Consider the following 13,165-nt stretch of genomic DNA (forward strand, 5'->3'; position numbering starts at 1 on the left):
CCTCTTTAGGACAGACAGCAAGCAAGACTCAGTCCCCGCTCAGGGGCCTGCCATCCTGGGGTCTGTGGCTGAGCACGTGCACTGAGGGGTCACGTCAGAGGCACCCTTGCCAGGGCCTGCAGCTAGCTGCCCAAGGTGGTGAGACATGAATGGGCCAGGGTCGAGTGGGGGGTGCATCCACTGGGGGACAGGCTGGTGGGAAGATCAGGTCAGTAATGGGGCAAAAGCAAGCCAGGGAGGCTGAAAGGAGGGAGCCCTGGGCAGGAAGCCTGGCCCAGAGGGGACCGGGGAGGAGGGTTATGGACTGCAGGGGTGTGGGGGCAGGAATGGGGAGCTGGACATGCAGACAGCAGGACAGACAGCCCCTACCAGTGCAGGAAGCACAAACAGGGCGAGGTGACCCTTGAGATGGGCCAGGCTGCAAGCCCGGGAGGGTGCCCCTGCCCTGAGCACCCTCAGGGCCCTCATGCTTCTCTGGAGCATTACTGCACATGGCTTCTTGCAGGGCCCGCGTCACATATGGAAGCCCTGGGGGTGATGCAGGGACGGAGCTGCCCCAGAGCAGCTCCAGAGCTTCTCACATTTCCAGGAATTTGGAGCTGTGATGTCACAGCTTGGAACTGACCACAGTGGGCACATTTCTGCCACGGAGACTGGCACATGTCACATGTCAACTTTTCAACTCCAGGGTCACTGTGGCTGCCCAAACACACATCTGGTAAAGTCACTGAAAACAGGCCCAAGCCGACCGCTGTAAGAGCCTGTGGCACAGCCCAGGAACTCCTGCGCCTCTGCACGCAGTCCTCACCGCGCAGGACGGTGGGTGTGGCTGCTTGGGAGGGACCAGTTCTAGGCCGTGGGCTCTGAGCTGTATGTTCACACCTGTGTGCCCCCAGGAACACATTCACACTTGGTGCTGGGCATACCTCATCCAATGCACCTGTGTCTCCCATCCAATCAACACCCAGGCCCCCCATCAGCTAGGGGAAGCACCCAGCACCCTGCGGGTCCCGGGTCCCCGAAGCTGCCGGCCAGGCTGGTTGTCTGCCCATCACCAGGTCCCTGGAAGGGTCTCCGTGGAGACGGCCCCAGGGTGGGAGCTGGTGAGCAGGTCCCGGGCTGTGACAGCCGGGGGTAGGGCGGGGGAACTGGGTGGCAGGGGCCGAGGGTGTGGAGGGCGCGTCCCCGGGTGAAGGGCCTCCCGTAGCAAACTCACCGCTGTGCCGTTGTCGTCCCGGAACACGTCCTGGTTGAAGTAGTCGAAGAGCTTCTTTTCCAGCTGAAGCATGACCTGCAGAAGGAGAGGGTCCTCAGTGCCGGGGGGAGCTGGGGCGGCACGGCGGCAGGCCCAGGCCCCACGGGCACTTACCTTCCGGTCATTGTCGGACTCGCGGAATATCAGCTTCACTACTTCGTTGGTGTCAGCGGCCCGCACTGTCTGCATCGTGGCCTTTGTGCAGAGAGTCTGGGGAAGACACAGAGGAACTCAGTCCCGCAGCGCTGTTCCCGCCAGCCGCCGGGCCAGGGCCCGCTCAGCCTCTGAGTGCACCCCTTGCCCCAGGGGCAGCTCCCTCCCACTTCCATGGACTTCACCTCCACGTCAGGAGAGACAGCGGGGCCACCAACCTGCCCGCATGGAAGCAAGAGTGTCCGCGGTGGGCTTGTCCACGGGGCTGCTCCTGCAGGGCAGGAGGAGGTGCAGGGTGGCCAGGGTGCTCGGGGGACATGGCGAAGGAGCAAGACAAACACCCCAACGATGCACTGCAGGGAGCCGAGGGCTTGGCCCAGGCTGTGAGGCTGGCTCGCAAGTGGCGGCAGGGATGCAGGGGAACCGGGGCCCCACCCTGCTGCTGAAGGGGCCGCTCTCTCTGCACAGGTAACACTCCACAGGCGCCCTCTGCACAGAATGCCCAGAAGTGCAGATGGCAGGCAGAGGCAGTGCCAGGTGAGGCAGGCTGGGCTGGGCGGGCAAGGCGGCCTGGATGTTGGGGTGTGTGTAAATTATACCTCAGTGACATTGTTCTGTAAAAAGGCTCTCATAAAGGACTTTATTTCGAAAAAAGACCACTGCAGCGAAACAACTAATTTTGACTTTTCACAAACACTCCTTCACATGTGCCTTTGTGTAGGGTGCTGTGGAGGGGCACCCCACCCTTGGGGACAGCCAGCTGTGTGACCAGAGCCTGGCTTTCAGGGCAGGCCCTGTGGCTGGGACTCCCGGCAGTCTGGGATGCAAGCCCCCTCCAGGGCTGCTGGGGCTGAGGGACACGCACAGCCCAGGGTGCAGGGGATGTGGCCACTGCCGTCCCCAAAGTGCAGTCCGGGACAGGCCATTGACATTCTGGGCACAGATCAGCTAAGCAGGTCAAGCCCCCTAAAGTGGCTTTTGGACTCATGTGTCACAAATCAGTCTGGCCGCCTTCAAATGTCTGGTATTGGAACAAGCGCGGAACAATCTGGAGCAGAGCAGCCGCCCTGCTCATCCCTGCGACCCCAGGAGGTCTGCTCCATCCAGATGCTAATGTGCTAAGTGGCTTAAGGCTCCCATGAATGGAGAGAGCTTGGCGGGCAGACAGCCATTGTAGCCACCCCAGGGCACAATTCAGGAAATTCACGGTTCTCCCAAAGGCTCTGCTGAAAACTTAAAAAACCAATGCTTTATCTGACCACTTCAGGCAGGCCCCCAAGGCCTGTGCGGAAGGGGCTGCCCGAGGGCCCGTCGGCTCCCACGCCCACCCCCGCCTCATTCAGCAGGGTCAGCAGTGGTGGCGCTGGGCGGGCCTCTTCCGGCCTTTGAGCTGGCTGGTGGTCCTGACCACTCGTGCAGAAATGCGCAGGGCAGCTTTTCCTGCTCGCCTACTTGGCAGGAATTTTTCTCTTTAGAAGGGAGAGAAAAATAACCAGCATGCTATTTCTGGAGAGCCAGTGCTGGATCACTGGCACCACACAGAGGGGGCCCAGCACCTCGTCTGGGGCCTGGTTTGCTCTGGGGATTGAAGGCTGTCCCCGGGCTGTGTGTAGGCCATCTCTGCGTTTCTTCTCAGTCTGGTCTGGGGGAGCGTGCTACTGGATGGGGCACCCACAGGTACTCAGAGCCCTAGACTCAGCCCAGAGAGGCTGTTTCCAGTGCATTTTGCCAATCACGCAGGTTTATGGCCCATTTAGTTTGCACAAAGCCACTGGTGGTCAGAGGTGTCTGTGTACAATTAGCCCTACTCATACCAGGAGCTAGGTCTGTTCCAAGCCCCCTTCTCAACTGCCACAAACTCTCCCCAACGTTCAAAACTCTACTCTGGACCCCGAGAGCAGACTTACAGAACCCTCACCGTGCTCTGCTCCTGACACAAGGGCCTGGTGGTCCCTGGGCCTCGGGACTGTGAGCAGCTGGGGCTCAGCCCCCGCCTCAGGGCAAGCACCTGCGTGACAGCCCAGGTGGCTGAGGAGCCCCTGGCTTCCTGAAACGTAAGCCAGTCCTGAGATTGGACAGAACTGGTAGGAAAGGTCCAAGTTCACATCTCCTTCTGGGCCTTCCTGAACAGAGCTTGATTTGGGGGATGCATCTTCCAGAAAGCATGTTCGTACACTCTACATGGTGAGTGCTGGTCTGTGTTGGTGAGAGAAACCAGGCAAGCACACGCAAACAGAGCTGACCATTTCTATGATCAGGGGCAGGAATTAGTGAGGCAGCTTTAACCACAGAGCACGAGGTACAGACTTTGCAAAGTCTTCTCATTTAATTGCTAAGTTTCTAAATGGTCAGTAAGATCCATAATTATATCTCCTGTGTATCCACTTCGAGAGGCAGTAGGTATTTTAAAAAGCATCTCAATTTGCATTTACCAACAGCCTGAAAGCTTCAGGTCCATTTATAATTGTGATTTTTGAGAGCAGATTTCCCTTTGCACCAAGAGCAGCATAGCCACGGAGCACCCGGGACAGCAGCCGACTCCAGGATAGGCCCTGCCTGACACCAGAAGTTTCCAAAGGACCACCACAGTCCAACCAGGCAGGCAGCACTCTGCAGAGAGCTCTGCATGCCAGGCCAGGTGGGCACCACGCCAGGTCAGTAAAGAGCCAGGCGGGCACGGTCCTGCGTGCCTGGAGGTGATGGGGGTGTCAGGGTGTGGGTCACTAGCAAGGTGATGGGAAGCAAATAACACAGGCTTCTTGGCAGGAGAATAGGACAGTGAGGCCAGGAGAGGTGTTGGGGCTTCCAGGGAGGGGCTCAGCCAGGCAGAGGCTGGGGTTGGTCAGTCTGAGAGCCAGGGCTGGGGGCACAGGGCCAGCCATTTCCCGTCTTGGAGGCAGGGCAGAGGATACGAGGTCAGACCACGTCCCCGGAGCGGGGTGAGCCCTGGGCTGTGGAGGACACTGAGGGGGCTTGGCCCTGCCTCTCGAAGCCCTGGGGGTCCCAGGACAGCCCCAGTCCAGGGGCACAGGCCCCACCCGGGCCCCGTGGGCTCCTCCTCTCCCCTGGGGAGGAAAGAATCACAAGGCTTTGCCATTGTGCCGTTTTCCCTCCACCTGACACACAGAAAGCGACGCACATTTGCATTTACACACGGCTTGGCTGAACACAGACAACGAGTCTCCCAGCCCTCTGCCCACAGAGCCCTGTGCGGACTGGGTGCGCTTTCCTTCTCCGCCGGGGTCAGGACGCACAGGCGCACCGGGCCTGCAGGCTCCCGCGGTGCTCCAAAGGGCCCGCTGGGCCCACGGCCTGTGTGCAGGCACCACGTGGCAGGTTCCGATGGCACCGAGGTCCCCGGGGAGCACGTCCTGCGAGAAGCCGCGCTGGGGTGAGCACGCTCCCTGCTGGGGCCCAGGGCACCCCAGTCTCACAGCCCCTCCCTTGCTGTGAAGAATCACCAAGGTAGTAGGACACTGGGTCCCACGTGGGTGCCGAGGAGTCGGCGGAGCCCACAGCGCTTCATCCCCTCGGGGAGAGCGCCCTGGCGTGGCAGTGACTTCTGATCCGCTAGCGGTCACTGGTGTGGACACACTCGTCTCGATGTGGATGAGCCATCTGTGGGCTGGTGGAGCCCTGAGTGCCCTTTCTGTGACTTGAGCCTGACCGCCAGTGCTGAGCCACTCGTGCCCAGAACAGTGATGGCAGGCGGTCCACAGGTCTTGGCCTGAAGCTTTCTGGGGAGCTTGCCTGCAGGGGGACAAAGGCCCCCAGACCACTGTGCGGGTAGGCAGAGCTACCTCACCAGATCAAAAGGTCCAGATGTTGCTGTCCCCGCCGGAGCTGTCCAGTGGGCCCAGGCAGCAGGGGTGCATGTCTGAACCCCTTGCCGTGGCTCCTGACCTGGGCCACTGGTGTCGACACCCCATCCCAAATCCTCCCCACGGGGGAAGGGGCCCCTGATATGGCCTGCACCTCAAAGGCACAGATGCCTGGGCCAGAGCAGTGCTTCTTGGGGGTGGGCAGGGCCACTGTCACTCCTCAATGGCTGCACAAAGAGGTGTGGTGACTTTAGTCAGCACACGAAAACCGTCAGGCCACACGTCTGCAGCCTGTTTCACACGCAGGCTGCGTCCCCATGCCGCCCAGGCCTGCAGCAGGGTGACTGCGGGGCCTCCTGGTCCCGGAGCCTCCACATGGGAGCAGAAGGCACACAGACAAAATCGAAATGAACTACAAAGTCAGTTTACCCCCAAATTTAGATACACACTACAGGCAGCTATTGGGGGAAATGTTCTAGCACATTTTTAAGGAATTAAAATTATCACTGAGAGAATCAGACTTTTATTTTCCATGAGACCTCCTGGAGCAAGTGACCTGTGCCCCGTCTCTGCTCAGACACCCCCAGGAGAACCTCTCTTATGGAACAGGCCCCCAGAACATAGGAACAGACCAGGACCGAGGGCACTCCAGCCCCACCTGGGAGCTCTGGTATCCCCATGGCCACCTGATGCAGACAGGGGGCCGCTCTGCCCGGGGTGAGGGGCATTTCCTGCGAAGGGCTCTGGGTGGCAAGGTGGAGCTCCAGTAGCCAGCCAGGGCATCCTGCTCAGAGGGGCTCAGCTTCTGGGCACTCCATCAAATCAAAACAGTCTTAAAACAACAAATTAACAGAATGTAGCCTGCTCTCTGATTGTGAGGCCCCAAGCCCCGGTCCCAGCAGCAGCACCGTGGCCACCCCCACCTGTGGTCCTGGCCATCATGGAGGGTGACCAGCATGCTCCTGCACCCGTGTGGACAGCCACCCAGCCCCGGGGACGCAGGGCGGCAACTGCAGGCCACACCTCGAAGAGATGGACACGACTCCGCCTGCTCCAGGAGGGCCTCCTCGTGAGGAAGGAAGGAAGCGGCCTGCCACAGCCCTCCTGCTCGGCTGCGGTCTGCCCTATGCTGCACGTTTGAGAAGATGCACCGGAGCCAGGCAGCTGGGTGCTGCTCGGGGGCCCTGTCCCCACCTTGCCTCTCCCGACAGGCTGTGCTGGGGACCAGAGGGGCCACCCACGGGCAGACGGTGTCGGCGCCGGGCGGATGTGTGCTGAGCCCCGATCTTTGAGATTTACAAGCTTCCTTCTCTGCTGAGAAAGAGAAGTACCCAGTCTTGAAGAAAGTGTGTGACTGTTCAGCAGGGCGTCCGCCGTGCACTTCTCAGATGTCCAGTTGATCCCGTGGAAGGAGGAGGGAGGGGAGGGACCAAGTGCTGCCCCTGCGCGTGCTCTGCAGGACGCGTCGCTTGTGGCTGCGCCTGGGCCTCTGCTGGGGCTGGACCTAGGCTGGTGGGTGGGCTTGGAGAGACATCTCACTGGCCTTCTTGCCCATCCCTCTCGGCGTGACCCTGCCCCCGAGCTTTCATCCCTCTGACAACTTCACGTGGAACGACATGGACACCCCCAGTAGCATGAAATCAAACACAAAGGCGAGGGGACAAAGGGAGGTGACAGGGACGTGGCCGGATGGCTCCTGACTCCAGCCACCAACAGATGCTTGTAGGCCCAGCCCCTGGAAAGCTGGAAGCAGCAGCCTGTGAAAGAAATGGGCCTCAAAGCAGTGTCCTCAGCTTTAAACGGGGGGCCGGGAAGCAGCAAACCTGCACATGACAAATCCCAGCACTGGACACATCAGCGTCATCAGTGTCAGTGATGTGTCTCTGAGGCTGGCCAACCCCTGCGTCCATGCTGGACTCCAGACGCGGGTCAAGGACGTTGTGGTGGCTCTGGGGGCCATGGCCGAGTGGCGCGGCCCCGCCTGTTGCTTCTCAGGACGGCCCTCAGTCGGAGCCTCGCTGCCATCACGCTTCCAGAAACAGCAGCAGTTCCACGACACCAAAGTGGGCTCTGGGGGCCACGGCATGTGGGTGCGGCCAGTCACGCCTGGCTGTTCCCGGGTGTAGGCTGGAGGCCCCTTTGCAGGTCAGCCTGGGGCTCCGCCTCCCAGAAGGCATCCGCCCTGTCCAGCCCCGCAGAGCAAGGAGCCGCGTGTGCGGAGAGGCTGTGCAGTCAGGGGCGTCCCGGCCTCTGCAGCTCACCGGGGGAGCAGGGCCGCGGCCGGGCGCGTTCCTCTGGGGGCCTGGACCAGCTCGGGACACACCGGTGCCACACACAGCCTTCTCCAGGCCCCTGACTGTCTGCTAATGCGGCACTTGGCCCTGGGTCCACCCGCCAGCAGACGGCTGTCTGCCCCGTGTGAGCACTAAGTGATGAGGACATGGACTCGCTCGCAGCGGCAGGCTCCAGGCGCACAGCCAGCACCCGACCCCTCCGGGATCAGGGATTCTCCGTCAGCCCTGGAGCCCCTGCGACCAAGCAAACCTCCTCCCACCAGCACACCCCACAGCCGTCCCCCACCCAGGCCAGTGGAGGTCGGGTTCAAGCCCTCTCTACAGGGGCTCGTGGTGGAAGCAAGCAGGCACTGGCGATGTGGCAGTGCCAGCCGCTGGGCCCAGGCAATCCTGAGCCAGCCTGTCCTTGCCCCCCAGGAGCCGTCAGGTGTGATGGGCACTGAGTCCCCAGGCGCTGGGCTCCCGCGTGCCCTGTGCTGCATGCGCACTGGGATCAGATGCAGTGGGCACTCAGGCCCTTGGCACAGGGCTGCAGGGCCCCGAACAGCCCACCTCAGCCGCCCCAAGGTGACCCTCTCCCTGTCACCAAATTCTTGGGGTGCCTTTCTCTTCCCCCAGGAAATCACTGAGAGGTCAGAGAAACCCGCCCCTCGGCAGTAAGGGCCGTGAGATGGGCTCTGCAGACGCGGAGAAAGCTCGTCACTGAACAACCAGCTGACCACAGGCATGTCAGTAAAAAATTCACCACTGTTTCTCTTGTTACCCTGTTAGTTTTGGTCAAATTACAGACATAAAATGTCTAAAAATAAAAAAGGGCCAAATAAAAGTTGATCTACCATCTCTCATGTAGTGATTAAGAAAGGAGTAGAAAAGGATTTATAAAAAATGGTTTACAAAGACCTGAGTACTTTACATAGGTTTTCCTTTAAAACAAGTTAATGGAAAATCATTACCTTTTAAATTTAAATTTTTCAAATGGCTCTAGAAAAGAGGCCTCTACAGGATAAACATGATCTTTTCTGCTACAAATAATCTCCCAGGAACAGGAGCATTAATGTAAATGTGTGTCAGACTAGCACCCCATCAGCTCTGGGGGCGCTGGCGCCAGCCCTGTGCTGACTCAAGTGTGCGCATACACGTGGGTCTTACACCAGGCTGCCCAGACGCACTCTCAGAACAAGAGATTGAAAGGTGCACCTTGGGGTCGGTACACCGAAGGTCCAGGGTTAAACATTGGGTCACCGTGCAGTGGGGGCAGCACGAAAACGCTTGGTTCTGACCTCACACAGCCCAGGCCCCCAGGCAGGTGCTTCCCTCAGTTCCAGAAACACTAGGTAAGCTTAGCTGGTCCCAAGTGATCAGCTCTTACCTAACAGGTAACCTACGTTATTTCAGCTCCAAAATGTATCATCCAAAGAGGAGAAAGAGCCAGTAAAGCACCTGACTGGTGACCCTGGAACGGACGTCAGTCAGTGCCTACCGCTCGCCCTGGTCACCGGGGACTGGGTCTGGGGGAGAGTGCTCAGACATGAGGGTCTCATCTAATTCTCTAACTGGCCCCACTGGGGAGTATACATTGCACCCCCAAAATAAGAGCTCATCAAGCATGATAGCAAGAGGTGACCCATGCCACCGGTGCACCTGATGAAGGCGGTGCTCCTGGAGATGATGGCCCACGTGCACAGAGGAGAGCAGCCTGCGTGCCCAGCATGATGGCGTGGGTGCCACATGCCATCTGCGCTGGAAACGGCATGACTCAATGACCTGTGCTCACAGTCTCAGGAGAGCCCTGGCCAGTGCATCAGCCTTCCTCCTCTTGTGATATGCACACACACGCATGTACACATCAGACAGCACACATGCATTCACTAAACATACATACACACACAAATTGCAATGTACATGTGCATACACGGTGCATGAAAATGCACACGGGTATGTTTTTGCACACATGCACGTGTGCACACATTCAGTGGACGCATGCACACTCATGCACAGCTGAGCAGCAAGAGGGAGATGCATCTGTCGTCAGCACCGCCCTCAGAGGAGCCGGCGCGATGCTCTTCCAGGGTTCTCAGGATCGGGTCTCCTGCCTGAGACAGAAAGGGCCGTCCTGGTGGGGCCTGAGGACTGGGCAGTGGAGGCAACCCCATCAAGGGTTTGCCAGGAAGCACTGTGGGGCCTGCTGTCCTCACTCCACAGAGGCACTTGCTCCTTCTGCAGAGCTTCCCAGAACGTCCCACCATTTCATGAGCTCTGACTTCCTGGAGAGGACCCCAGGCAGCTCCATCTTTCTCAAAGACATTGCTGGCAAAGGCCCGGGCCCGGGGAGAGGACCACGCGGACAGGGCAATGGCCATGCACCACCACCGGGAGCAGGCAAGCTGAGGCAGCTGGTGAGTAGGCACTGCCATGGGGTTGCGTCAGTGTCCGGGCCTTCCTCCCCCTGCTCCGCATTGTCCACTGTCCATCCTGAACAACAACATGACATAAAGAGCCTTTCATCTCCTCCCCCAAGGCTGCTCCCGCTGACTCCATGCCAGCTTGGGGAAGCACGTGGGCGGCCATGGAGCAGCCGCAGTGCCCACGCAGCACACTGGGCCACCCTATGGTCCTAGGGGGAAGCAGCGTGGGCTCCTCGGATTTGTGTCCAGCAGGCATCTGGGTGCCCACAGCTCGGCCCAGGGCTGACTCCCAGGACAGCCTGGCGGCCTGGCTGGGGCACTCTGCCCACCGGGGGACCTGGTGAGAACACCTTCCGCAGACCCACCAGGTCCAGACCCAGGGCAGGGCGGGAAGGCATCATGGACCCCGGCCATCCCCTCCAGCGACTGGCCGCCAGGCTCCGGAGAGGCCCTCCTTGCTGTGCGGACGAGCAGTCGGGCGGCGGCGGGTGCGTGCAAGGCCGGACTGCACTCTGCCTGGGCGGTGGCGGGGCACAGAGGAGCTGGTCCGTGCCCCAGGACTGACATCCCCACGGGGCTGTGAGCCCCGAAGGCAGCAGCAGCTGTGAAGGGTGATCTGGCCAAACACGCAGGGTGCAGGGGGCAGTGCCGGCCTGGCCAGGAACCAGAAGCCCCACTCCCGTTAGGGCCTCTTTTTTAAAACAGTAATTAAAAAAATTAATTTAATGATTTGAATTAGTAATTCCATTGTCGCAAACCAAGATTCCCTAGAAAAAGCCAAGTGAACGACCAGGAAGTGTGGCCTGGCCAGTGCGTCCAGGCGAGGGCCTCTGACAGCCCTGTCTCGTCGCCAGGACAGTCACAGCTTCATGTCCACGGACGGCAGTGTGTCCAGAGAGGCAGGGTGCTCCACAGGTGGGCCGGGCCACGGCGGGGTCAGGACAGCCCTGTCTACACGGGCTCCCAAATCAGCACAACTACAGTGCCGACTGCTAACACACGCTGAGGACAGGCAGGACAGGCTGTGCGTGGGCCCACACGTGAGGGGGTCATTTGAAGCCGCTCTGTGAGCACAGCTCCTCCAGGGGACCTAGGGAGTGGGTGGCCCGTCCCTGTCCTCTGATCTGGGAGGCGAGCTGCCTGGAGGGCCCGGGCCTCCCGGTGCCCACCGCTCAGGGCTGTAGCGCTGCCAAAAGCTGCAGCTGCAGGGGGGCTTCTGGAGGGCGCAGTCCAGGCTGAGCAGCGGCAGACGCACACACTGCGCATGCCAGGGGCCCTGCCTGGCCCGCATCCTGCATCCCGCGTCCACGGTGCAGAGGTGCAGCTGAGGTTTGGTTTAGCAAGGCAATCGGAAACCAGATGGGAAGCAGCCCTCCATCCGGGGCTGACCGGCAGGGCGGTGGTGACCTTCCCGGCTGGGGCGGGGTCCTCAACGGCCTTCTGAGGGGCTGGCACAGGGAACGACCAGGCACAACGCCCCTTCCAGGCTGAGTGGGTACCTGGCCTCCCCGGGCCGCAGGCGCACCCCTGAGGGAAGGTGCCAGGAATGCCTGTGTTCTGGGAATGGGCTCATGGTGTCCCGGGCCGGCCACTCCCTCTTGCCGGTAGGGTCTGTCTATGGGGTCACAACATGCGGGGCGGGCTCTGCAGTGGATCCTTCTGTTCTCTCCCAAGGCCGTCATGGTGAGTGCGGGGACCCCGCCTGCTGCCATCTGACAGCAGTGTCCTCAGGAGGTCTGGCTGTTGGAGTGCTGCCCGGGCACCCCTCCTGTGAGTGCGTGCCTTCTGGACAGGTGTGCAAAGGACCCATTTCCAGCAAGCCCACCTAACACCTTAATACACATGTTCCTGTCAGCAACTGGCGACAGTTTTTAAAAGTGGCCGCCAGCCCCCAAGGCGCATGCATCACCACGGCTGTGGAGCAGTGATGGGTGGCAGGTGGGCGCACGCAGGGCCATGCAGAGACTGGACAGGCTGGCACTGCTGTCGCTCTTTGTCACTGTGGACAGCTGAGTGCCCCAGCTGCCAGTAGCCACCATGCAAGGCATAAAACATACCCTCCGAGCAATCCCGCCAGCAGGCGGCTGCATTATTAATTAGTTTCACAACACACGGCCTGTTAGACGGCACAGGATAATCATGTTTAATTCGTGTATGTTTTAATTACAGTTTAAGCGGCCAAATTTGATCACAGTATCATCTTCTCAGTTCTGCTCTGCAAGCATGTTTGTACTAATTTGCATCTGAAATGTGAAGCTGTTAGTCCCGGGGGCAGGCTCCTCTCTGTACACAGTGCCTCTGCTCAAGCCCTCCCTTGCTGCAAACCACAAGCAGGTTCCTACCTCCCTGGAGCTCTAGGGCCTGCCCCCCTCCTGGGGTGCGGTGCCCACTACGCCTGCACGGTGGAGGTGAGCCTTTCATTCACTGCTGCCCCAGCTTGGCTCATGGGCCCCTCGTGGTTTTGGAGACAGATTTTGTTGACCTCTGAAGACTCTTGCAGGAGCCGGGGGCACCGAGGCACTGCGGCACCGTGAGCCCCAGGGGCAGGGCCATCCTGAGAGAAGTCCCGAGCCCAGAGCAAGGTGGCTGGACTTGCTGCTCCGGGAGGCTCAGCAACAGGTGCAGAGCAAAACTGTGGCTTCTAATGGGACCTTCCAGCAAGAAGTCACGTGCCACCTCCAGACGAGATTTTGGGTCACTTCCAGGAGGCACAGTTGGACGGAGGGCCTGCGCTCCCTTCTTATCACCACCACAGCAACGGTGGTAATGCCTGCTGAGAAAAATCCCTAAGGCTGTGCTCTGTCCAGGACCCTCATAGTCACCCCTGAAAACTGCCTGTGGGGTGACTCACCTGAGCTGAGGGCACAGACCTGGCCAAGGACAGTGTAAGGGCCCAGGCTGGCGTCCCCAGCACCCAGTCTGCACTCAGTGTTGGCGTCTGAAAGCAGGTGTCCTGAGAGGGGTCACTGCTGAGGGGTGCACCTGCTCACAGGGGTGGGGGGAGGAGGGACAGAGCCAGCAGTGGCCCAGGCGTGAGCAGCGCTGGCCCAGCCCCACAGGGCCCGCGGCCCAAGTGCTTTCCCAGGCTGTGGCGTTGTTTGGAAGGAACAGGCTGCACCTCCTTGGGCAGGAGGCCTGGACCCCATCCTGGCCCCTCCTCGTAGCGGCTGCCCACACCCAGTGCCCAGGCCGCACGGACTGTATGCCAGTCCTGTGACACCCACAGACCACAGTCAG

General features: G+C 60.3%; 1 protein-coding gene across 3 annotated transcripts in view; it reads right to left on the reverse strand.

The window, feature by feature from the left end:
• INPP5A (inositol polyphosphate-5-phosphatase A) overlaps positions 1-13,165 on the reverse strand; it is a 176,150-nt gene that overhangs the window by 20,910 nt on the left and 142,075 nt on the right. For all 3 annotated transcript variants that reach the window (XM_017659853.3, XM_073240094.1, XM_073240095.1), the window contains exons 10-11: positions 1,370-1,465; positions 1,217-1,291 (exon numbers count right to left, since the gene is read on the reverse strand). In XM_017659853.3, coding sequence (XP_017515342.1) covers positions 1,217-1,291; positions 1,370-1,465 — 171 coding nt within the window. The remainder of the gene's footprint in view (positions 1-1,216; positions 1,292-1,369; positions 1,466-13,165) is intronic.

This window comes from Manis javanica, chromosome 7 (assembly GCF_040802235.1).
Source record: "Manis javanica isolate MJ-LG chromosome 7, MJ_LKY, whole genome shotgun sequence".
Taxonomy (NCBI): Eukaryota; Metazoa; Chordata; class Mammalia; order Pholidota; family Manidae; genus Manis; species Manis javanica.